At 37.3% G+C, this 24,920-nt stretch overlaps 1 protein-coding gene across 1 annotated transcript in view; it reads right to left on the reverse strand.

Annotated features, from left to right (window-relative positions):
• The window catches only part of LOC120780582 (kelch-like ECH-associated protein 1B), a 108,646-nt gene that overhangs the window by 17,497 nt on the left and 66,229 nt on the right, over positions 1-24,920 (reverse strand). The window contains exons 2-3 of the mRNA XM_040112842.1: positions 4,860-5,200; positions 4,540-4,797 (exon numbers count right to left, since the gene is read on the reverse strand). Coding sequence (XP_039968776.1) covers positions 4,540-4,797; positions 4,860-5,192 — 591 coding nt within the window. The 5' untranslated portion in view covers positions 5,193-5,200. The remainder of the gene's footprint in view (positions 1-4,539; positions 4,798-4,859; positions 5,201-24,920) is intronic.

Here is a 24,920-nt window from a genome sequence, read left to right on the forward strand (position 1 = left end):
AAATATTTTTTCCGTCATTTTTTTAGATGTGCGAATGAAATTTATTACATATGTAGAAACATGGTCAAAATAATAACTACTTTCCTTTACCCTGCAATCGTTGTTAAATTTTCAATGTCTGATAAAACCAACAAAAGCAAATTTGGGCCAGCTTTAATAAATTCGTTATAACAATATTTTTTATAGTGAAAAGAAAATGGTGAAACAAAAGTGTTGAGTGTTCATCGTATTTCAGAATGCCCTAAGTTCATTTATTTATATGATAAAAGAAATGAAATGTAACATTTTAACATGAATAAAAGTAAATTTAATAGTCATTGAAAGTCACCAACTTTTACCCAACCGCCCAACTCCATCGTTTTTTCTGTATTTTTTTCTTAGATCATTCTTTCGATTTAGTTAGAGGTATATAAAATGAATACCATTTTTCGAATCATTTTGTATTGCAAATAATCTCGAAATTATTTGAATAACAGTAATTGTAATACCGATTCTATTTAAGAACTATCACTAAGTTGCTACAATCGTCGTTCATTAACATCTTTTTTCACATATTTTTCGGACGCTAATTTTTTTTTAATAAAAATAAATTTTTATCGTTGGACAAATACTTGTGAAAGTCCTTACAATTCATTTCTTTGCAGTTATATTGAAGAAGTACAATATTCTTAACAGTCTCAACTGAGAGGCGGTTACGCTCGATACTCCACTGTGTATTGATTTAAGGAAAAAATACGCCCACAATTTACGTTGTGACCAGGGATAGACAACAAATACTGAACTATTAGCTTTGAAGAATTGACGTACCTGGTCATTAACAGATTGCGCATAAAACTCTTCCGATATTTCTCGGTCCTCTTTTTTCTATTTCAAGAACGCATTCAGATTTGCCAACTTATCGATCAATTTGTTCTCGTCAATATGAACAATTTTCGAGTATAAAAACTGAATCGTCTCAACATATGACGTAGTCGCATTTCCATGCGACGGTATACATGTATGTATGTATGATGGCGACTTAGTATGGTATGCGTTCCAAAACTTAACCGAGTTCAACTCGCGCAGGATTTTTATACCGGAAAAAACATACGCGAGTTGAACTCGGTCGAGTTGTGGAACGCAACCATGAATGATATGATTCATGTAAATGCATCCTACGCGTGGCGCGCAAATTCAAAACGCCCAAGTAGACTAAAAAAAATTGCCGATTCAGGAGGAAACCAGGGAATCAGTGACGAATGTCAAAATCAGGGAATAGATTTTTTTTCTTTTAGGCAAAATTGTTCAGAATGAACTGTGGAATATATGGTTTTTTAGCTCCATGTAAATCATTAAATCTTCCGAACTCAACATCACTTAACCGGATAGTTATATTGTAACATTCTTTGGTATTATCCCTGCGGACGATGACGTATAGACTGCCATTCCAAAACATTTAAAAAGTATTACTAGTAAAGATGTATTATTTCCTCTATGAAAATATTATAATTCCCTCGCACTATGCGGGTATCATGCGAAACATGGCACCGTAGAACAAATAATAGTATTACTAACGAAATAAGAAATTTAGCAATTTTTTTTTAATGAAATTAAAACAATGTATCTTTCGAATTGCATAAAATGTTGGAGTCTTATTTAAAGATCCTATTGTAGGAAGAAAAGAAGAACATTTGATATTCTCGTTAGAGTGTCTTTTTTTCAATCCCGTCACGAAATTTCCTTGGAAAGAGCCTAAAAAGATTTCCGGACAATTTTAGCCCTTAATCTTAACATTAAGAACTGGACCAAGGCATGTAAAATTTTTACATTGAAAATACACTACAACCGTGAATTTTTATCTTTAAATTCCTACAGGTCAGAGGTATTTTATGGCATCGCTTTGACTTTAAACGCATATTTCTCAGAATTGTTCACTCTACAAAAGTGCCCAGTGCAATAAAGTCGTAAATTGGATATTCTCCACCTGGTCCTTCCAACGGAGTGGAGGTCTTCCTCTTCCTCTGCTTCCCGGGTACTGCGTCGAATACTTTCAGAGCTGGAGTGTTTACGTCCATCCGGACAACATGACCTAGCCAGCGTAGCCGCTGTCTTTTAATTCGCTGAACTATGTCGATGTCGTCGTATATCTCGTACAGCTCATCGTTCCATCGAATGCGATATTCGCCGTGGCCAACGCGACCATAAATCTTTCGCAGAACTTTTCTCTCGAAAACTCGCAACGTCGACTCATCAGTTGTTGTCATCGTCCAAGCCTCCAAGATAGACGAAATTATCTACGACTTCAAAGTTATGACTGTCAACAGTGACGTGAGAGCCAAGTCGCGAGTCCGACGACTGTTTGTTTGTTGACAGGAGATATTTCACCTTGCCCTCTGTTGCGTGGTAGCCAGTCTGTTTTCTCTCCGCTGCGACACGGTACTCCTCGTCGTACCAGCTGTTCTTTTGCATTTTCCGAGCGCACGCAATCTAAAACACTGGAGACGTGTCTTCCGTCTATCACAACGTGATCGATCTGGTTGGTGGCTTTTCGATCCGGAGACCGCCAGGTAACTTGATATATTTTCTTGTGCTGGAATCTAGTACCACATATAACCATATTTCGGGCCCCGGCGAAGTCGATCAGCCTCAACCCATTTGGGGATGTTTCCTCGTGGAGGTTGAATTTACCGACTGTAGTGCCGAAGATACCTTCATTGCCCACCCTGGTGTTAAAGTCGCCAAGCACGATTTCGATATCGTGGCGAGGGCAGCTCTCATAGGTACGCTCCAAGCGGAAGCTTTGGTCACATCGTCCTTTTCTTCCGTCGGGACATGGGCGCAAATCAGCGATAAGTTGAAGAACTTCGATTTGATGCGGATTGTGGCTAGACGTTCACTGATCGAGGTAAATGACAGTACTCGGCGACGAAGTCTCTCTCCCACCACGAATCCCAGTCCTTGCCCCGTCCATCGCATTTTCGGGACGGCGGTGATGCCAGCCTTCACTCTAACGAGGACATCAACCAGCTGGGCAGCGGTACCTTCTCAATTAAGGGACCGGACATTCCAGGTGCATGCCCTTCGTAAACCTTAATTCGTTTGCCATGGTCGTCATCAAAAGGGGGGTCTCTCAGCCGAGGCTTGTTGTTCTTTTGCATTGGTACTGGTACTGTTTTTTTACGTGGAGGGGATGTTTCGCCTTCTCACTTTAGCTCGCCTTCAAACGGATGTTCTTAGGCTACCCAGAGGATAATTGGTCTAAAACCGGAAGTCGTGAGCTGCTTAACCCATATGAAAAAGAATCGTTTCTGGCCACTCGCAAGTGAATGGCGATCAGAGAACTTTCTTCACTTGCCTGAACTTCATCACATGACTCCATCCTTCAAGAAGAAGTACCCTGGATACAAAAAAGGACTTGCTATAAACTTCTTAAAAATATGAAGTAGGCCGCGTCCTTGCCAAGTTTTCGTCCTTATTGTAAACTTTGTGTGAATAAATCAATCCGTTTCACGAATTTCGTGTGAATGTTCAAATTTCGATTATGCGTTTGTGAACTTCGGCAATATGTCACGTATGTTTTTTATTTGATTTAGTGGTATTGTAAAAAACTTTTCAAAGCCAATTATGTGTTAGCTTACAATCGTGTTTTTATTTTTAATTTTTATACAAATCTTTTATGATCTAATCACATCTTTTAAGTATTAGCTGAATAAATTATGCAGATCACAATTTTCGATGTTGCTCAACTAACAGAAAAAAGTTGTATTTGAAAGATACTGATTAAAAAAATTTGAATGGGTAGAAATTTGAAAATCGGTAATCGTCTTTTTGCTATTGGAAAAATCAAACTTCATCATTCGGCCTTAGCGTAAAAAACTGTCTTTTGTTATTAGACACTACTTCATATAAAAGAGTTGTAAAAATAAGTAAATTGTTAATAACGTATGCTTAGTAGCATTGTTTCATAGTCGTTAACGCGAAGCTCTTTTTCGAAAAAATTTAGTGATTTTGGAATCAATCGTGCTTTCATTTTTCTTAGGCCCACCGATACCAGTAAGATCTCTGATTGTTAATCGGAGATTCTCAAACACCAATTTCTTTATTTTATTGACGTGTTGATCATCAATTGATGTTGGTGACCGTCCTAAACGTCGTTCGTCTTCAACACGTTTTCGATCCTTTTTGAATAACTTGTAATCAAAAACACTTGCTCAAGACAAACAATTAACACCGAAGACCTTTTGGAACATTCTGAACGCTTAAACAGCAGAAATTTGATTCCGCACAAAGTTTAAAGGAACTTTTTTGCCGAATGCAATTTTTGTACTTCAGAATGACACTAAACACTAATGATTATTTTATTGCGACATTTGACGACGTTTTGTTAACATGCCCATAATATCTAACAGACAATAAGAGTATGTGTCTACGAAAAATTTTTTAAGTTGGTATTGAAAATTTTGTGATCAAACGTACAATAACCAGGTAAAAAAATTAAAATTGAAAATATTTAAAGAAGAGCGCATTACAAAGTAAAAAAAAAAAAATTTGCAAATTTACCTGTGTAAAATGTCTCTCTATGAAATAGTTGGCTTTTTTCTGAAGATCTGAACACCCATGCTGTTCTGCGAAACTGGCTATACCAATAGCATTGGTTGGATCCAATTGTCTTTCTAAGAAAGCACAACATGCATTTATAACGTTGGGCACTTGAAACATTGTCGCCGCAGGTAGCAACTGACAGACTGTCACTTCTGTTACTCGTATATGTCCCGTATACATAAAATAAATTATCCTGCCCATGGCGGTGGGACAGACCTAGCATACAAGAAAAAATTTTAATTATAATTTCTTAGTAACATATGAAATCCTAAGCATACTCCTTGTAGTTGAACACGTGACATTTCTGATTCTTTTAAACCTCCTGTAAACATAGCTTTAAAATAAGGTGATGCTGCCGACAAAACCACTTTATGTGCTGGAAATAATTCTTGTTTTACCTCCAATACAACATCTGTAAGCATATTGTGAGATCTCATCATAAACATCATTTTTAAAACTTCTTTGGCGTAATTAGACATGCAGAAGGTCATATCATCATCACGATCATCCACATCTTCCGTTTCTGTTACAGGTGAACTATATGAATATGGCTTTCGGAATATAAAGTCAGGATTTGGACAATTACTCATAGAGTTGCTACAGTTGCTCATATTAAAATCTGAAATTTAAATCAATAAACTTAAGTCTTGTTCATAAAAAAATTTTTTCATACTATCATTTTAAAAGTAATTTAGGCTGTGATATTACTCATACATATATACATATGTATGTATAACTAAAATTATTGTGAGATTACCAATGCTGGATATACGAAAAATAGAGCAAAAATTGTTTTCGGTCATTATTCCTGTAATACATATATACTTATAATATGAGAAATTATTTCTCACTTTTTATTTTTACGTAGTTAGTGTTATGTAGCTACTGTTTGCACTATCTTTGAGAATGTGTTTCAGCTATGTAGTAATTATGTATAATTTCGTAACGGGCGAAAAAGGCTATAAATAGACCCAACGAATGTTCTTAAATAAATTATCATGCGCATCGATATTATTTAAATTTGTGTCTAAAGTTTCTATGATATTACAAAAAGTTCTTAATTTATATATACAATCTTTAGAATTAAAAAAGAGGATTGTGGGTAAAAATCGTAGAAGAAATTGTTCAACGAATTTGTGTATATTTAAACTTTTCGTAAATATTGTTAAATTATACTTGTATATAGTAAATAAGCCATAAGGTGTCAGTATATCTCAATCGCTGGCGACATTTCATGGAAGTAACGGCGAGAAAAATGCATACATACGAGCTCGCGCATTCCTGTCTTGCTGCAGAGAAGCAAAAATGGCTTTTCATGGGCGCAAATACAAGGAGAAATTAGATTGGAGAAATTGAAAATTTCCGTCTGGAATTATCCTTAACGGTTTTGAAAAGATCTGTGAAGAAGCGAATATAGACTCCTGGGGGACTGCTTATAAAATCCGTATGTTCAAATTCCAAAATAAGCGGCAGCAACCCAAATGCGCTCCATTCATGAAGAAAGTTATCGAGGCATTATTTCCGACGCACGCCACGATTACTAGCGCTGCGCGACGAAACGAAGCTGCTGAATCACTCCCACTGGTTACAGAAGAACTAACCTAAAAAAAAATCAAAAACAACAAAGCGCCTTGTATCGATGGCATACCAAACAGAGCTCTAAAGTTAGCCACAATTTCAAAGCCCACTCTTTTCGCAAAAATGTACAACGCATGTATAAAAGAAGGGATGTTCCCCGATCCCTGGAAAGTCCAGCGCCTGGTTTTTATCAGAAAACAAAAAAAAAAAAATACCAGATGAACCTTCTTCGTATCGACCTTTGTCTATACTCGGCACAATGGGCAAAGTGTATGAAAGCATAATAAGAAACCACTTGGGGATAGCAATCGGTCGGCGTCAAGTCGGCGGACTAGGTCTACTATAGATACACTGAAAGAAGTTGTCAACACTGCGAAAAGTGCAGTAAATGACAAAAGATGGAAGGATGGTACAAAAAAATATTGTGCGTTGATCACCCTGAATGTGAATAATGCATTCAACTTTGCTAAATGGACAACTAATTCGAAGGCTTATATGAAATACGCGCCCCTCAGTACCTCAATAATATCGTTATCAGTTATTTTGAAAATAGAAAGCTGATCTACGACACCGCCAAAGGCATCAAGGGCTACCGTATTTCTAATGGAGTACCACAAGGTTCTGTTTTAGGAACTCTCTTATGGAATCTAGTGTATGATGGAGGGCTAAGAATTCCACAACCAAAAAACATTAAGCTAATCGCATACTCGCAGTTGCTAAACAACTTGATGACCTCCAAAATAAATGTAATGAATGCATAAATGGTCTACGCCCATGGTTTTCCTCTATGAGTAAAATGCGAGGACGATTTCCAGTAGTAAATTGTAAAATTAAATGAACTTGTTCAATTTTACTGAAACTTTTCATTCATTTTGTTTATTTAACTTAATTTTTTATTGTCGCTCATTTGTGAAGAGGAACTCCATATGAAAAGCAATTGTGGATGACCAGGCACACAGAAAAAATATCGCGACGCTGAATTATTAAGAAATATTTCGCATATTTTTGTTTGAAAATTAAAGTGTTGTTATTTTATGCTTACAGAAAAAGCTTATACATGACTGTGAAGTAAATAAAATTGCTTTAGTAATGTTAGATAATGTTGATAGATAAGTGTGACGAAGAAGTTTCATTAACACCTAAAACAATAGAGAAAACTTAAAAAAACGTTGTTCAAAAATAGCTGATGGATTCTTCCGAAATTCTAATTAAGCTTTCGCAAGCATCACTCCCAACAGCAGTAAATTACATTATTAATGAATGGAAGACACTTGGGACAAATACGAAAATTGTGCCAGTCTTTATGGACTTTAAAAGAGTATTTTGAAAACTTAATGGTTGTGACAAAAAGAAATACACGGAAATTGTAAATAAAACGCAAAATATTTAATTATTTATCAATTTTTATTTTATCGCTTTTTTTCCTCTAAACACTTTTCATAGGCACTTTTTGGGATGCGCTCCAGCTCCTTCAACGAATTTTATTTTATCTTTTACAGATTCATTGAAAAGTCCCCAGCTTACCATAGTAAAACACATTTTTTGGCAAAATTAATTTTTTTATTCAAAATAATTCCCTCTAACGGTGATAGACTGATTATAGTGACTCTCCGACTTTTCGGTACCACTTTTGTACTACGATTTGTCCTTTGCTTAAAAATAAGCCTCACTTTCGGCGATAACCTCTAGATTCGACAAATATTTCTTCACAGCGAACATTCTTTTGAGATTAGAGAACAGAAAATAGTCGTTGGCGGCCAGATCTGGAGAATACGGTGTATTTTTGTCATTGTTTTCACTTGTCTTTTCAAATGCGGTCGTTTTCCGGCGAATTCTTCCTTCAAAAGGTCCAATAAAGGTATGTAATACACGCTGTTGTTGGCTTTTCCGTTTTCAAAACAGTCAACAAAAATCATTACATGTGCATCGCAAAATACAGACGCTTTGGGGGGAGTTCGTCATGTGCAGTCCACTAGGATGACTGTCTATTGGACTTCGACGCAAAAACTGGGGTTTATTTCGTTTGAACATATCCAAACACTGTTCTGAATCATTATACAAGGTACATTCCAAAGTAAACAGGACCTTTTGAATCTAGCGCCCCATGGTTTTAAGTGTCAGTATGTTTGTGTTACCGGTGCGAAAATAAGCTTCGAACAAAGAGCCAACATTAAATTTCGTTTTAAAATTGGTAAAACTCTTACCGAAACGTTTCAATTGATGAAACAAGTTTATGGCGATGATTGCCTATCCCGTAGCAGATGAGTGGTTTCAACGTTTTCAAAGTGGTCGTGAGGACATAAATGACGATCAACATGTGGGCCAATCAAAATCCGTGATCACCGGAAATTTCATCGAAACTGTGCGTGAATTTATCAAAAATCAGCCGAAATCATCATTGAAATTCATGGAAATGGAATTGAACATCTCCAAAACATCGATTTATCGCATTTTGACCGAACATTTGAGCTTACGAAAGGTGTGTTCACGGTTTGTTCCGCACAAATTGACAGACGACCAAAAATTGCTCAGAATCCAAGATTCGAAGGACATCATCAAAGAGGTCAAAACGAACAAAAACTTCATTTACAATATTGTGACTGGTGACGAAACTTGGTGTTTCCAATATGATCCCGAAACGAAACGACAGAGTGCTGAATGGAAGGCACCGGATGAGCCGAAACCTAAAAATTCGCGCATGGAGAAGTCAAAAGTGAAGACAATGCCGAATTGTTTTTATGATTTCAAGGGTATTGTCCACGCTTCAAAAAAATACCCTAGACGGTTCAACACCGGGGTGTGTCAATTTTTTTCGCGTGAAACTCCTCTTGCTTTAGCGGCTTTCGGCCGCGCTTCAGAAAAATAACCCTGGTCGGTCCAATACCGGGGTGTGACAAGTTTTTTTCCCGTTAAATTCCTTTTTGTCAATCTTTCTTTCTATCGTATTTTCGTTAATTTGTTCAAATATATTTGTATGGTAAACTGATTATTTGACAGTTTGTAGTTCTTTCGTTATAGTTAAGTAAATAGATTTGAACAATAAGTTAAGTTATGAATTAAAACTATTTTTGCACTATATAATGTAAAATGAATGTGAACAAAAGAATTAGTGAAGTACTAGTGGATAAAAAAGTGCAAAACATACATAAGTGTAAAATTAATTTTAAATCGCAAAAATACGTAATTTAAATAGTAGTAATTTCCAACTTTAAACGCAGCTATAACTATATATATTCTTGATCTGGAGAACCTCCTCTATCCGACCATACCCCTGAAAACGATTTGGATAATACAAATGTATGAGTGAAATATTTGTAAAATATATCTTGAAAGGTAAAATAGAAATATTTTCAGAAATAACAGAAAGTAAATACTATATAATATACGTCCAAGAAAAGCTTATCGAAATGGTTTCAAATGATAGTCAAACAGCATTTATTAAATGTATAATGAGAGCGTAAGGTGTTTCGGAGCTTCATCGTTGTTACGATGCATTACAGTATCCTATATTGCACTGGAATGGCCGTGATGGATACCATATAAATATCCCAGTGATTAATCCAAGCTCATGTACATTCTATATATCGTGCTCACAAATATTTCGTTTAAATAAGAGATTTCGATTTTGAATTGAAAACGTCTAAAACTATTTTTTACAGGTCTTGATGCTAAAAAGAAGGTCAGCACCATGAATTATTATTCATACAGATTAATGATTCGCGAAGGAAGTTCAAATTACATTTTGAGATGTGGAAAACTGTTTCATCAATACATTGTGGACATGTATGCGAAAATTGAGACTGAACGTCTCAATTACATCCGGTTCAATCAAAGTAAATTGCGATCAGAAGAATACATACATTTGCGTGATGCAATAACAAATGATGGGAATTTGAATGATATTGGACGTCTGACGATATTACCAGCATCTTATATTGGAAGTCCTCGCCATATCCACGAATATGCTCAAGATGCGATGTCATACGTGAGAAAACGGCCGACCAGATTTATTAATTACATTCACATGTAATCCGAAGTGGAGCGATATTCAAAATAATTTGTTTGACGGTCAATCAACAACAGATCGTCACGATATAAATGCACATGTTTTTCGGCAAAAATTAAAAGCGCTGATGGATGTAATTGTGAAATTGCACGTATTTGGAGAAGTGCGGTGTTATATGTATTCAATCGAATGGCAATATATTGATATGCTTGGTTCGTAAAATCACACCAGATGAAATTGATAATATCGTATCAGCCGAGATGCCAGATCAAACAATTGATCAGGAATTATTTGAAGTCATCACAAAACATATGATTCATGGCCCATGTGGCGTACTAAATATGAATTCACCATGCATGATTGATGGCAAATGCTCAAAGCGTTATCCCATAGCATTGACTTCCGACACAATAACAGGCAATGATGGATACCCGTTGTATCGACGACACAACTTCTGTCAAAAATATTTCAGTCTCACATTAACGTTGAGTATTGTAATTCCGTCAAGTCAATCAAATATATTTGCAAGTATGTGAATAAAGGAAGTGATATGGCTGTCTTTGAAGTACCTGATGCTGACAATAGGAACGATGAAATTACTCGATATCAAATGGGCCGATACATTAGCAGCAATGAAGCAATTTGGCGAATATTTTCGAATCCATTGCACGAAAGACATCCTGTTGTTGTTCATCTAGCGGTGCATCTTGAAAATGGTCAACGTGTTTATTTTACTACTGAAAACATACAGCAGAGAGCAGCACAACCACCAGCGACTACTTTAACTGCTTTTTTTCGACTTTGTGAAACCGATACATTTGCCAGAAGTTTGCTATATACTGATGTACCTCAGTATTACACATGGAATACATCATCAAAAGAATTCCAACGACGTAAACAGGGTACAGCAGTTAATGGTCACAAAGGTCAAAGGTCGTGTAAATATATTCAACAGATACTTTGGGCAGAATGTATACGATTCATCCCAACAACGCGGAATGTTTTTATTTGCGATTGCTATTGGTGAACGTTCAAGGACCGAGATCGTTCGAATATTTGAAAATAGTTGATGGTCATTTATGTGAGACGTATCGCGAGGGCATGTCACCTACTGCATTTGTTGGAAAGCGGTTCACATTGGGAATTGACGCTTCAAGATGCATGTGTTTTATCTTTACCACAACAAATAAGAATACTTTTCTCGATTATAATATCAACATGCATGCCAACGAATCCACTGGAATTATGGAACAAATATCAAGATTACATGGCGGAAGATATTTTGATTCGGATGCGTCGTACGTCAAATAATCCAGATTTGATAATTACCTTGGAAATGTACAATGAAGCATTAATAATCATTGAAGATATGTGTCTCAAAATTGCGCATAAAGCATTATCACAGTTATCTATGATTTCACCTGATCGTCCGATGCATGATTTGATGGATCAAGAATTGCAACAACAATTCAATTGTGACGCATTGATTGAATTTGTGCAATCAAATATTGACAAATTAAATGATCAACAAAACTATGTATATCAAACAATTTTGCAAGCTGTTTCTGACAACACTGGCGGATTATATTTCTTGGACGCACTTGGTGGAACCGGAAAAACTATCATTATTACATTGATTCTGGCAGCCATTCGATCACAGAAAAAAATTGCTTTGGCCCTTGCTTCTTCTGGAATTGCTGCCACTTTATTGGACGGAGGACGAACAGCACACTCTGCATTAAAATTGCCATTGAATATTTCAAGAAATTCAGCAATGGGAAAAGTCTTGAAGTAAGCAGCGATTATTCTGTGGGATGAGTGTACAATGGCCAAAAAAAAATCGCTCGAAGCATTGGATCGAACTATGAAAGATTTACGCGGAAATCAACAGCGGTTTGGTGGTGCCTTGATATTGTTATCAGGTGATTTTCGACAAACATTGCCAGTTCCTTCTCGATCAACTCCTGCCGATGAAATAAATGCATGTCTGAAATCTTCTGCTCTCTGGAGATTTGTGAAAAAATTGGCGTTGAATGTCAATATGTGTATCCTATTACAAGACGACTCATCTGCACATCAGTTTTCGGAACAATTGTTGGATATCGGAAATGGAATAATGCAAATCGACAATACAAATGGAATGATCACCTTGCCCGAAAATTTTTGTACAATTTTGCAAACAAAAGAAGAATTGGTCGAATGCGTTTTCCCAAATATCATTCAGAATCGCAGAAGCCATGATTGGTTAGCAGAACGTTCAATATTGGCACCGAAGAATATAAACGTCAATGCAATAAACTTCAAAATTCAAGAAAAATTGCCAGGTGAAGTCATAACTTATAAATCCATTGACAGCGTTATGGATGAAGATGAAGCTGTGAATTATCCAATTGAATTTCTGAATTCATTGGAACCAGCTGGTACACCGCCACATCTTTTGAATTTAAAGGTTTGTTCATTACTTTAATCATTAAAGAATATAAATCTGTTCCAATGATTCCAACAGACATGCCATTCAATTTCAAACGTCTGCAATTTCCGGTGCGTTTATCATTTGCCAAGACTATAAACAAAGCAAAAGGACAAACATTTCAAATATGCGGAGTAAATTTGGAAAAATCGTGTTTTTCACATGGGCAATTATATGTTGCATGTTCGAGAGTCAGTATTACACATCGTTTATTCATTCATGCACCGGACAGTAAAACTAAGAACGTTGTTTATCAAAATGTTTTCGATTAGAGCTCGAATTTTTGAGATTTACAATTTATTATATACGCTTATGTAAAAATAAGAGGAAACTGAAGAATAAATACTTTCAATGTTTGAAGAGTATTACTTTGTTGAATTTTTTATTGAATCGTTATGACAATTTTCTTATTATTCGTATTTATGTACGCTTCTCAATGTTAGCGTTATAACAATTTTATGGAGTGAATGGATAATATCGTACGAATGCATTCTCATGAACTGCATATCCTTTATCAACAATACATATCTTGGTCAATTCTCTTCCTTAATTCATAATCGTCTAAATTTATGAAAAAGATTTCGTTTATTTGTTTCATTATTTTCATAGTGAAAGATTCGTTCAATGCAATTTCTCCAAAATATTTGATAGCTTCTCGCGACCAGTATTTCCCATTACTTGGCTTGATATTTGCTAATCGGCAATTCAGAATTTGCTCTACATCCTGGTATTCCCTTTCTTCCGGTCTGAATTTTACGGTGAAGCACCATGGGCTATCAATCGACTGAACAACAACTGTTTTTTCCTGAAGATAATCAGAATGGAATGTTCTTCTCATATCGAATCTTTTCATCGTAATTTTTTGTATGGTATACTTTGGAAATAAATTTTTTTTTTTATTATATTGAATTATATTGTATTTGTTATTGACTTTTTTGTTTGGCTATTAACTTACTGTTTTATTACACTTTTATGAATGGAAAATCACATTATTTTCAAATACAGAGTAATTATTATCGCAAAATATAATTATAGACCATGAAATTTCAGGTTTTTTTGTTTGCTAAATAAGTTGACTTTTGCTCAAGTAACAATTAATGTGACATTACTCATTCATGTCAAATGCTTATTTTTTTTGTTTCTCTTATGTTTTTGTTTACACTCAAACGTCAAATAAATAAAAATTTGGTTTTGTCGTTTGTGGATATTTCATAAAATCTGAAAATAGGCAATTGCTTTTGCAAATTTATCGCATATTTGAATATTCAATATGTTTAAAAAGAAGATGACAAAAATGTCTATAATGAAAAAAATTAAATGAAGTATAATAACAGATAAATATTTATATTAAAAAAAATTGAATAAATTATTAATATATTTACGAACTGCGCAGCAAAGCGCGCCGGGTAAGCTAGTACCGTATAAATTAAATACAAGGATTACCAGTAAATCAATTAATACAAAAGGCTATTAGATTTAAACGGGTTTTTCAGTAAGTGCTTTAAATTTTTTTTTAATAAAACAAAAGCGGTTTGGGATATCAATGAAATAATGTATTCCTGAGAAAGTACATTCGATGCCATTTCGTATGGAGCTCGATTTCTTTTGTATGGCCACCATGGGCACGCCTGCAGAAGTTCGGACCCTGAACACAGTTTTCGACGATTTTCAACCATAAATCGGCCGACACTGCTACAATTTCATGTTCGATATTCATACCCAGTTTATCAATCGTCGTTGGCATTGATCAAAGACTTGACGTAGCCCCACAGGAAATATTCTAACGGCGTCAAATCGCTCAACCGTGGCAGCCAATTCGTAAGATAACAAGTTTACCAAACTTGGTTTTTAATAAATCGGTTTTGACATTCGCTGTGTGGCTTGGGCGCCGTCTTGTTAGAACCACTTATTGTCCAAGTCCATTATATCCAATTCGAGCAAAAAATATTCGGTTATCATTGAGCGGTAGCGATTCCCATTCACAGTAACGTGCCAGTCTTGATCATACCATTAATTGGACGAACCGCTTTTAAAATTGATGACAACTGACTCCAAATTTCGGTAGTAAATTTTAATAACTTCGACTCATTATTGGATCTATCTTTCCATGATGAAATGGTAAACCTTATCGAAGAGAAATGTGAAAAGAGCGGGAAAAAATGAAGCGTTTTTTGCTGTCCCTATCGGTCTATGTAAACCAATATATCAGCTTTAGAAAAAAAAAATGTAAGTGATGAAAATAGACAAAGAATATGAATAACATTTGTATGTAAAGTAAATAACAAAAGTTCTATTTAACAACTGTTTATAAAATTATATAATTATTACTTTAATTGAAATAAGCGAAGAAAACATTTTGAACAAGAAGTATGAAGATTTAAAAATTTGAAAATTAAACCAACATTCTGGTAAATAGATAAAGAAAATAAAATAAAATTGACTAAAAGAAATCAGGAAAATTCTTTTTAAACAACTGAGAAAGAGCTAAGTTGGGTGCAGCCCAACATCTTATACTCTTGCAATTTATTAGAATCAAAGCCAGGGAAATTCTTTAAGGTATAAAACCAGATAGAGTAAAGTCAGCCGGCTGTTCGAAAATCCTTATATTAGTTATATAAGGGTTAGGCCAACTTTTCCGTCAAATTTACATATTTTGTACACAAAGATACCTCCGTTAAGTTGGTCGCCTTGACATGGCGAAGGGGCTTAAGTAATAGTAAGGTGCGCATCGCAAATGGGAACAAACTCTACTCTTACGAACCAAGAGGGACACCTCACAACTCCCACAATGGTGAGATGGGTGAATAAACCCTCAGTTTCACGACCATCTCCTATTGAAGAAGTATGATGATACCCGCACCAACACCACCCTAAGCCAAGGTGTTGAGGTACCCGTACCGATGGCTGAAAGGTCAGCGGGCGGTAACGAATAGCTGATCGCTAACGGTCCCCTCCGATGCCTGGGCGAGGTCGGAGGTATTAAATGCCTTCTCTCCGCATACCGGCTCTGCGGACGTGATACCAACCCTTTCCGGCCTACTCGTGGGACCAAACAATTCCAATAAAGGAATCCGATGAAGGCGATCTAGTCGCCTCCAACCATGAGCTTCAACCAAAGTGCACTGGCAGCTAGAGGAGACAACCAGAGAAAGAAACGCAAAAAATCCCAGAATCAACTGAGGGAAAACCGGTGCCAGAGAGCAGTATTTATACTTGGGAAGATAGCCAAAGATTAGGTAGCCGGCACACCAGTTGATTATAGACAACAGCTCCTCCTCACCAAGCACAGTGCAGGAACGATGGGTGAAGATCGACGTCAGTATGGTGCTAAGCTATGTACTCGACAATCCAGCCCCATTCAGAGTTTGACTCCTCTGGAACCCTTAGGTGCTACAGGGTCATCAAGTGCGCGGACCAGGCCTCTCTGGATTTCCTAACGTGTAGCGTAGCTAAAATTAGCAACGCCTTTGTAGGCCTCCAACTAAGGCTAATACCCGCCAAGGATATCCCGAAGAGACCTCGTGTTCGCATTTGGCTGCCCCCTCTAGAGGAGCCAGGCGAAAAACTCCTCATGTGCATTAAGCGCCAAAATAAATCTATACCAGGTATAAATTAATGGCAGCTAATAAAAGAGGAGAAGCCAAATAAAGCATGCAGACCAATACTGGTGGGCATTTGCGAGGAGTCCATAGAGGCTCTTACGAAGACTGACAATAAAGTCAGCTTCGGCATTCAAAAGGCAAGGATGAAAATATTCCAAGGCGACAAAGCGGCTGACGAAGACGACATGGAAGAAGTTGACAACACCAGTCAGCTGCTAAGGAAGGTGGATATCAAGGAATCCCAAGATGAACAACAGCCTTAAATGTGTGCAGATAAACATCTGACAACCCTCATAAACGAGAGGGGCTCGACATCAGCCTTATACAGAAGCCCTGGATTAATGAAGACACCATTAAAGGGCTAAACAGTAGGAACTACAATATTATTTACATTATTATCAGTAAAAGTATAAATGCATTCCTTTGTCCAAATTACAGTGCAGCAAATATCACGGTGGAGCAAGTGAAAAACCATATCTTCTTAGTCTCAGCCTACATGGCTCATGACGAGAACATACAATATAATCGAGAACAACAAAAAGGATGATGTCCTAATAGAGTGTGATGCACCAGGTGTGAGTCACGCTTACAACATATTTTAAATAGCAATTTAATTACATAGTTTTTGTGTAATAATTTTCAAATGGGTTACCAAAATCTTTTTTGGTATTCCTCACTTATTTTATTTGTCACCCGGGGTTAAAATTCAAGCTCCTTTGCTTAGCTCTTTATTCTTACTAATTTATTAAAAATTTTGTTTCTTTCATCTATTCTATTCTATGTTTTGTTGAACTTGTAAATGTTAAATTATCATCTTCTTTGTAAAATACGCTTTTATATCTTTTTGGTATACTTATAAGTCTATTTTTGTCTATACCATGAAGGTGATTGGTGTCAACGAATTCTGTGACACATTTATCTAATTCTGTCATTATTGAAGATTTCCACCTCATTGTCTTAATAGCTCATTTTGTCACGCTTACAACATACAACGAATTCTGTGACACATTTATCTTATTCTGTCATTATTGAAGATTTCCACCTCATTGTCTTAATAGCTCATTTTGTCATATATTTCTTCATCTTTTGTTAGATAAAAAGTTGGTATTGTTTTATTTGTTTTTATTATTCTGTTTGGGTAGTCTATCATCGCATTTATCTTCGTTAAGATATTGTTACCAATAAGCCCGTTAAAGTTTTTGTTGAAATTACATTCAAGGAATTCACATATGAATTCTTTTTCCTTAAATTCTTTAAATATTGGGAATCTGCAAAGTTTCTTAACTTCCGTTTTTCTTCCCATTGCTGTAACTTGCACATCTACTTCGCTCTTCCATTTCGAGTTACAAATATTTTCGTTGATCAGACTGAACTCCGCTACAGTGTCCATTATGAAATATAACTTTCTTATGTGTGTATATATTATTATATAGGGTAATTGTTTTGTGAATCCCACTAAAAATTTGTATTTGCATTGCCAATATCCATAGGTTCTGGTTTATTTCGATTTGATATTGCGGACTGATTATAATTTCCTAATTGGTTATAATTTCGCGTTTGATTCCCGTCTCTTTGTTGTTAAAGTTTCTTTGTGAGTTAAAGTTTCCCTGTTAGTTATAATTTGTGTTTGTTGTTTGGTTTGATCTGTTGCCACTGTTATATCTATTACCTACATTCCTTGGGACATAGCCACCGTTATACTTGTTTTGTGGCATATAAATGTCATTATTGTTATTCTCGTTTCTTCAGACATAGGCACCATTATATCTGTAGTGTAGCATATAATTATTACATCTATTATAACTACTGTTACAAGTGGAAATATTATCTATATAATATCTGGAAAATGTTGTATAGTTAACATTATCGCTAAAATTAGTCCTACGATAGCTATTTGCGTTAGAATCTTTCCTTTGTTGCCCTAGCGCTGTGAAGATTTGATGTCTAGTTTCTAATATTATTTTGTATGCCTTATCTAAACTATCCGGGTTTCATGCTATAATCATAGTTTTAGTGGGTTCCGGGAGATGTTCCTTAAATGATTTCAGCGCTATCCTATTAACTTCATTCGTTGTCCATATTTGTGAATTATTTCCTAGTTTTTCCTACGCATCTTCCTTTCAGATGATTAAATAAATTTTTTTGATTATTTGCATCAAAAGTTAATATCTGCCTAATAAAATCCGTTAATTGGTTCGGATCTCGTCCGTCAAATTCTGCAATTTCATTAATACAGTTTAAAATTAGTTGAAAAAATGGTATGATGAATGCTTTGAGAGAATTTTGTTTGATTACAATTTATTCACGATTTCTTCGAATTATGAATGTCGTATTCTTTCGCAACATTTTTATACTATTGCAACCTGTTGCTACATCATCTAACGGTTGCACGTATCACCCAAAACTAAGAGAGATAGTTATAGGCTTACATATGCATATAAATAATCACGAGAACGAGAAAAGTTCAAATCTAGGTGATTGACTGTCTGTCCGTCCGTCCGTGCAATGTGTAACTGGACTAAAAAATGAGATATCTTGATGAAACTTGGTATGCTGTACGCGGCACTATTCTCATATTCCTGTCTTCTTCTTATCTTTTTTTACTAGTGTAGAAACCGCTTACGCGGTTATAGTAACAACAGCGCCAGTAGTGTTTTCTTTTTGCAACGTGGCGTCTCATACAGCTCATTGTTCCATCTAATGCAATATTCGCCGTAGCCAACGCGCAAAGGATCATAAATCTTTCGCAGAACCTTTCTTTCGAAAACTCGTAACGTCGACTCATCAGATGTTGTCATCGCCCATGCCTCTGCACCATATAGGAGGAGAACTTTACTTCTCAATTGCCTACTTAGTCCGAAGTAGCACCTGTTGACAAAAGATATTCTGCGTTGGATTTCGAGGCAGACGTTGTTGTTGGTGTCAATTCCTTTTCGGACTTTTGCCATGGAACGTCTGCTCCGTTGTCATCGATTGGGGAATCGGGTTCGGCATCTCCTGATGTTATGCTTTCACTGCCATTCAGCAGGCTTTAGAGGTATTCCCTCCATAAGTTTAGTATGCTCTGGGAATCGGTTACTAGATCACCTCTGATAGTTCTACAAAAGTATGCTTCAATCTTGAAACCTTCTGTTAATCGTCACATCTTTTCGTTGAATTCTCGAGCATTACCCTTGTCGGCCAGATTGTCAAGTCCCTCATACTCACGCATTTCAACCTCAACGAACGAAGTTTTATCCCGTTCCATCAATTGCTTCTCGATTTCTGTACTAGAAAGTAAGAAAGAAAGAAAGAAAATAGGTGTGGTTGCTGTCCGATTTCGTTCCTTTTCGTACTATGATATAAAAATATAAGAAGAATCCCTCGTACCAAAGATTTTCGAAATCTGTCTTTCGGGTCTCTAGATATGGGATTTCACCAAAAAGTGGGCGGTGCCACGCCCATCATCCAATTTCCACACCGGCTCCTCATACCATCGAATGGTTACATATTGATTCATTGCGCTTTTAGTAGTTTTTGACCGTACCGTTATATGAGGAGTGAACTGGGTTATCTTCCGATTTCATCCGTTTTCACACTTCCGTTAAGAGTTCTTAAAATATATGTGCTGGGCTAATTTCCTTGTTATTGCTTTATTAGTTTAGGAGATATGTACATTAAACTTATTATACATATAACATTTTCTATCCGCAGATGCCCCTAACTACTATGATCCCCTGTACTAAATTAAAGTTTTTTATGTTAATATAGTCCTTAGTTATGGCATCTTCCGATTTCATCCGTTTTCACACTTCCGTTAAAAGTTCTTAAAATATATGTGCTGGGCTCATTTCCTTGTTATTGCTTTATTAGTTTAGGAGATATGTACATTAAGCTTATTATACATACATATAACATTTTCTACCCGTAGATGCCCTTAACTACTATGATCCCCTGTACTAAATTAAAGTTTTTTATGTTAATATAGTTCTTAGTTATGGCATTTTACAGGTTTTAGGATAATGGCCGTTTGTGGGCGTGACACTGGCCTAATTACGCCCATCTACGAACTAAGAAACCCACATACCAAGATTCCTCAAGATCTATCAATTTTTATTCAAGTTACAGCTTGCATGGGCATATATATATCCCTATATCTATCAGGTGATACGTATAACCGTTAGGTGAACAAAACAATAATACTCTGTAGCAACACTTTGCAAGAGTATAAAAAAAATGATTATAATCTGCAGAATATAGTGTAGCCAAAAGCAAAGAATAGCCCGTAGGGAAGAAAATATCGCTACCGTTCAGGCCAATGTTAAAGCTAATCCGAATCAGTGGTATCAACGTCATTCTGCATATGGTGAAATTTGTGGCTGGATTTGGTTTGCGTCCAAATGTGATTGTGTAGGCACAATAACTCTTTTCATCGAAAAATCAACTTTTCAAATGAGTCTCATAGATTAATATCTTCGTCAATCCTCGTGTGATTCAGGAAACGCAATTGCGTGCCCAAAAATTGGCCGTTTATTGCGGATTGTGGTATCTCTTTCGAAATCAGGTACGGATTTGATGAAATACACGCGGACGATCTCTATTCCCGACAAGACCGTGCGCCGCATGCTTTTAGATCATTTTTTCTGGTAATATATTAATCAAAGGTTTACGCCATCAACCAGCAACAATCGAGAAGCTCAAAATAAATTTTAGCGTACTATAGGCGAAGTGTTACACAGGGTCTTGAAAAAAGGCTTGAATGGAAGTTGCTGCTTTATGCAAACAGAGACTGGGGGGCCGATATTTTGTTGAAATCCTAAATGCCATAAAATGATCTAGATACGAGTACATAGCAAAGAAATGATATTTCGATATTTTTGATGGTACCTTTAACTTGAAGAAAATAATCAAATTCTTCCACCAACTTAGTATATATTCATTTGATACTCGAATTAAAAGATATCGTTCCAAATTTATTTGCGGGTAATGCTAATACTTTCTGTATTGGTGGAAAATGTAGTGTCACATATTCTTAACAATAAAACAATTGTAGTATGTATAGTGGACCAATAAAGTTTACATACACCTAGTTCTATTAAATTACGACACGTTTATTTGTTATAAAATAAATCAATTTTGTAGTTTTTTTCTATCCATTTCAAAATATGTATATTTAACATTAAATTTAGTATATCAAAATATTTTTTTTTTACACAAATAAAAAAAATTAATGCTAAAGCTAAAAATGGGCATAATTTATATCAAAAAAGTTTACGTACACTAATGATTATTTATATAAATCAAAAGTAATTACAATAGTTTTAGTGGTTTTTGGGCTACATTTTGTTGTTATTATTGTCCCTAGTTTTCGATGTATGCTCCCCACTCAATTTCTAGTATTATTTCCGGATATTTTGACCCACTAAGTCCATGATCCAGCTTTTTGGCCCTATTTTGATGAAATTCGATGTTTTCGAATACGATTTTCCAAAAAGTTCCAGATATTTTGAATAGGATTAATGTATGGTGATTGCGGGACCTATGGAGTTATTTTTAATTCTATAACAACCCCTAGTCATCGAGATAACTCAAACATTGGCCGATATGTGGATATAAGGTCAACCGAAAGTTCGAAAATCTTTATATTAGGTATATGGGGCTTCAATTACTCGTCTCACACATTGATCGATATTTTCGATCAAAAGTCAACCATAGATACTGGGGTCCACATATTCGGTACCTAGTGGCTACAACAGTTTTTGTTGAATTTGAACAATTTTTTTTCATGCTGTGGCGTACACTAAAGGCATTATTTATGCAAAGTTGTATCCCGTTATATTAATTGCTTCTTGATTTGTGTACCGGAAAGTGAAAGAATCAAATGGAAATGAAAATATGAGAAAGCGGTGAAGTGTTGAAACTTAAGGCGTTACATGATTTTCTTGTTCTTCTTAATTGGCGTAGACACCGCTTACGCGATTATAGCCGAGTTAACAACAGCGCGCCAGTCGTTTCTTCTTTTCGCTACGTGGCGCCAATTGGATATTCCAAGCGACGCCAGGTCCTTCTCCACCAGGTCCTTCCAACGGAGTGGAGGTCTTCCTCTTCCTTCCTTCCCCCCGCGGGTACTGCGTCGAATACTTTCAGAGCTGGAGTGTTTTCATCCATCCGGACAACATGACCTAGCCAGCGTAGCCGCTGTCTTTTAATTCGCTGAACTATGTCAATGTCGTCGTATATCGCGTACAGCTCATCGTTCCATCGAATGCGATATTCGCCGTGGCCAATGCGCAAAGGACCATAAATCTTCCGCAGAACTTTTCTCTCGAAAACTCGTAACGTCGACTCATCGGTTGCTGTCATCGCCCAAGCCTCTGCACCATATAGCAGGACGGGAATTATGAGCGACTTATAGAGTTTAGCTTTTGTTCGTCGAGAGAGGACTTTACTTTTCAATTGCCTACTCAGTCCGAAGTGGTACCTGTTGGCAAGAGCAATCCTGCGTTGGATTTCCAAGCTGACATTATTAGTGGTGTTAATGCTGGTTCCTAAATAGACAAAATTATCTACAACTCCAAAGTTATGACTGTAAACAGTGACGTGAGAGCCAAGTCGCGAGTGTGACGACTGTTTGTTTGATGACAGGACTAGTTTTGCGGGGATACCAAATTCAGACATCGCGGCATAAAGGCAGATCCTTTTCGCGCTGTCGAAAGCAGCTTTGAAATCGACGAAGAGGTGGTGTGTGTCGATTCTTCTTTCACGGGTCTTTTCCAAGATTTGGCGCATGGTGAATATCTGGTCGGTTGTTGATTTTCCAGGACTGAAGCCACGCTGATAAGGTCCAATCAGTTTGTTGACGGTGGGCTTTAATCTTTCACACAATACGCTCGATAGAACCTTATATCCGATGTTGAGGAGGCTAATCCACGGTAGTTGGCGCAGATTGTGGGGTCTCCTTTTTTATGGATTGGGCATAGCACACTTAAATTCCAATCGTTGGGCATGCTTTCGTCCAACTATATTTTACAAAGAAGCTGATGCATGCTCCTTATCAGTTCTTCGCCGCCGTGTTTGAATAGCTCGGCCGGCAATCCGTCGGCCCCTGCCGCTTTGTTGTTCTTCAGGCGGGCAATTGGCATTCGAACTTCTTCATGGTCGGGTAATGGAACGTCTGCTCCATCGTCAGGTTCTCCTTCTCCTGGTGTTGTGCGTTCACTGCCATTCAGCAGGCTGGATAAGTGCTCCCTCCATAATTTAAGTATGCTCTGGGCATCAGTGACTAGATCACCTTTGGGGGTTGTACAAGAGTATGCTTCGGTCTTGAAACCTTCTGTAAGCCGCCGCATTTTTTCGTAGAATTTTCGAGCATTATCCCTGTCGGCCAGCTTATCAAGCTCTTCGTACTCACGCATTTCGGCCTTTTTCTTCTTCTGTCAACAAATGCGTCTCGCTTTTCTCTTCAACGTCTGTATCTATCCCATCCCGCACGTGTAGTGGTCGATCGTAACGTTGCGAGGTAGGCAGCCTGTTTTCTCTCCGCTGCGACACGGCACTCCTCGTCGTACCAACTGTTCTTTTGCACTCTCCGAAAACCAATGCTTTCGGTTGCAGCTGTACGTAAGGAGTTTGAAATGCCGTCCCACAGTTCCCTTATACCGAGTTGTTGACGAGTGCTCTCAGAGAGCAGGCGTGCAAGCCGAGTAGAAAATCGTTCGGCTGTCTGTTGTGATTGCAGCTTCTCGACGTCGAACCTTCCTTGTGTTTGGTGGCGTGCGTTGTTTGCTGCACAGAGGCGGGTGCGAATCTTAGCTGCAACAAGATAGTGGTCCGAGTCGATGTTAGGACCTCGGAGCGCACGCACATATAAAACACTGGAGACGTAGTTTTTGGATCCGGAGACAGCCAGGTAGCTTGATGAATCTTTTTATGCTGGAATATAGTACTACAGATAACCATATTTCGGGCCCCGGCGAAGTCGATCAGCCTCAACCCATTTGGGGAAGTTTCATCGTGGAGGCTGATTTTACCGACCGTAGTGCCAAAGATACCTTCTTTACCCACCCTGGCGTTAAAGTCGCCAAGCTCGATTTTGACATCGTGGTGGGGGCAGCTCTCATAAGTGCGCTCCAAGCACTCATAAGAGACATCTTTGGTCACATCGTCCTTCTCTTCCGTTGGGGTGTGGGTGCAAATCAGCGATATGTTGAAGAACCTCGCTTTGATGCGGATTTTGGCTAGACGTTCATTCACCGGAGTGAATGATAGTACTCGGCGACGGAGTCTCTCTCCCACCACGAATCCAACACCAAACTTGCGCTCCTTTATATGGCCACTGTAGTAAATGTCACAAGCTCCTACTCGTCTGTCCTTGTCCCGTCCATCGCATTTCTTGGACGGCGGTGATGTCAGCCTTTATTTTCGCGAGGACATCAACCAGCTGGGCAGCGACACCTTCCCAATTAAGGGACCGGACATTCCAGGTGCATGCCCTCAAATCGTAGTCCTTATTTCGTTTGCCATGGTCGTCATCAAAAGGGGGGTTTCTCATCCGAGGCTGTTGGTAGTTTTTCATTGGGGTGAGCTTTTTACGTGGCGGGTCTGGCGGGCTGCTTAAGTCATATGTAAAAGAATCGTTCTAGCCACTCCCAAGTGAATGGCGATCAGAGAACTTTCCTCACTTGCGTGAACTTCTACACATGAC

Source organism: Bactrocera tryoni, unplaced genomic scaffold (assembly GCF_016617805.1).
Source record: "Bactrocera tryoni isolate S06 unplaced genomic scaffold, CSIRO_BtryS06_freeze2 scaffold_25, whole genome shotgun sequence".
Lineage (NCBI taxonomy): Eukaryota > Metazoa > Arthropoda > Insecta > Diptera > Tephritidae > Bactrocera > Bactrocera tryoni.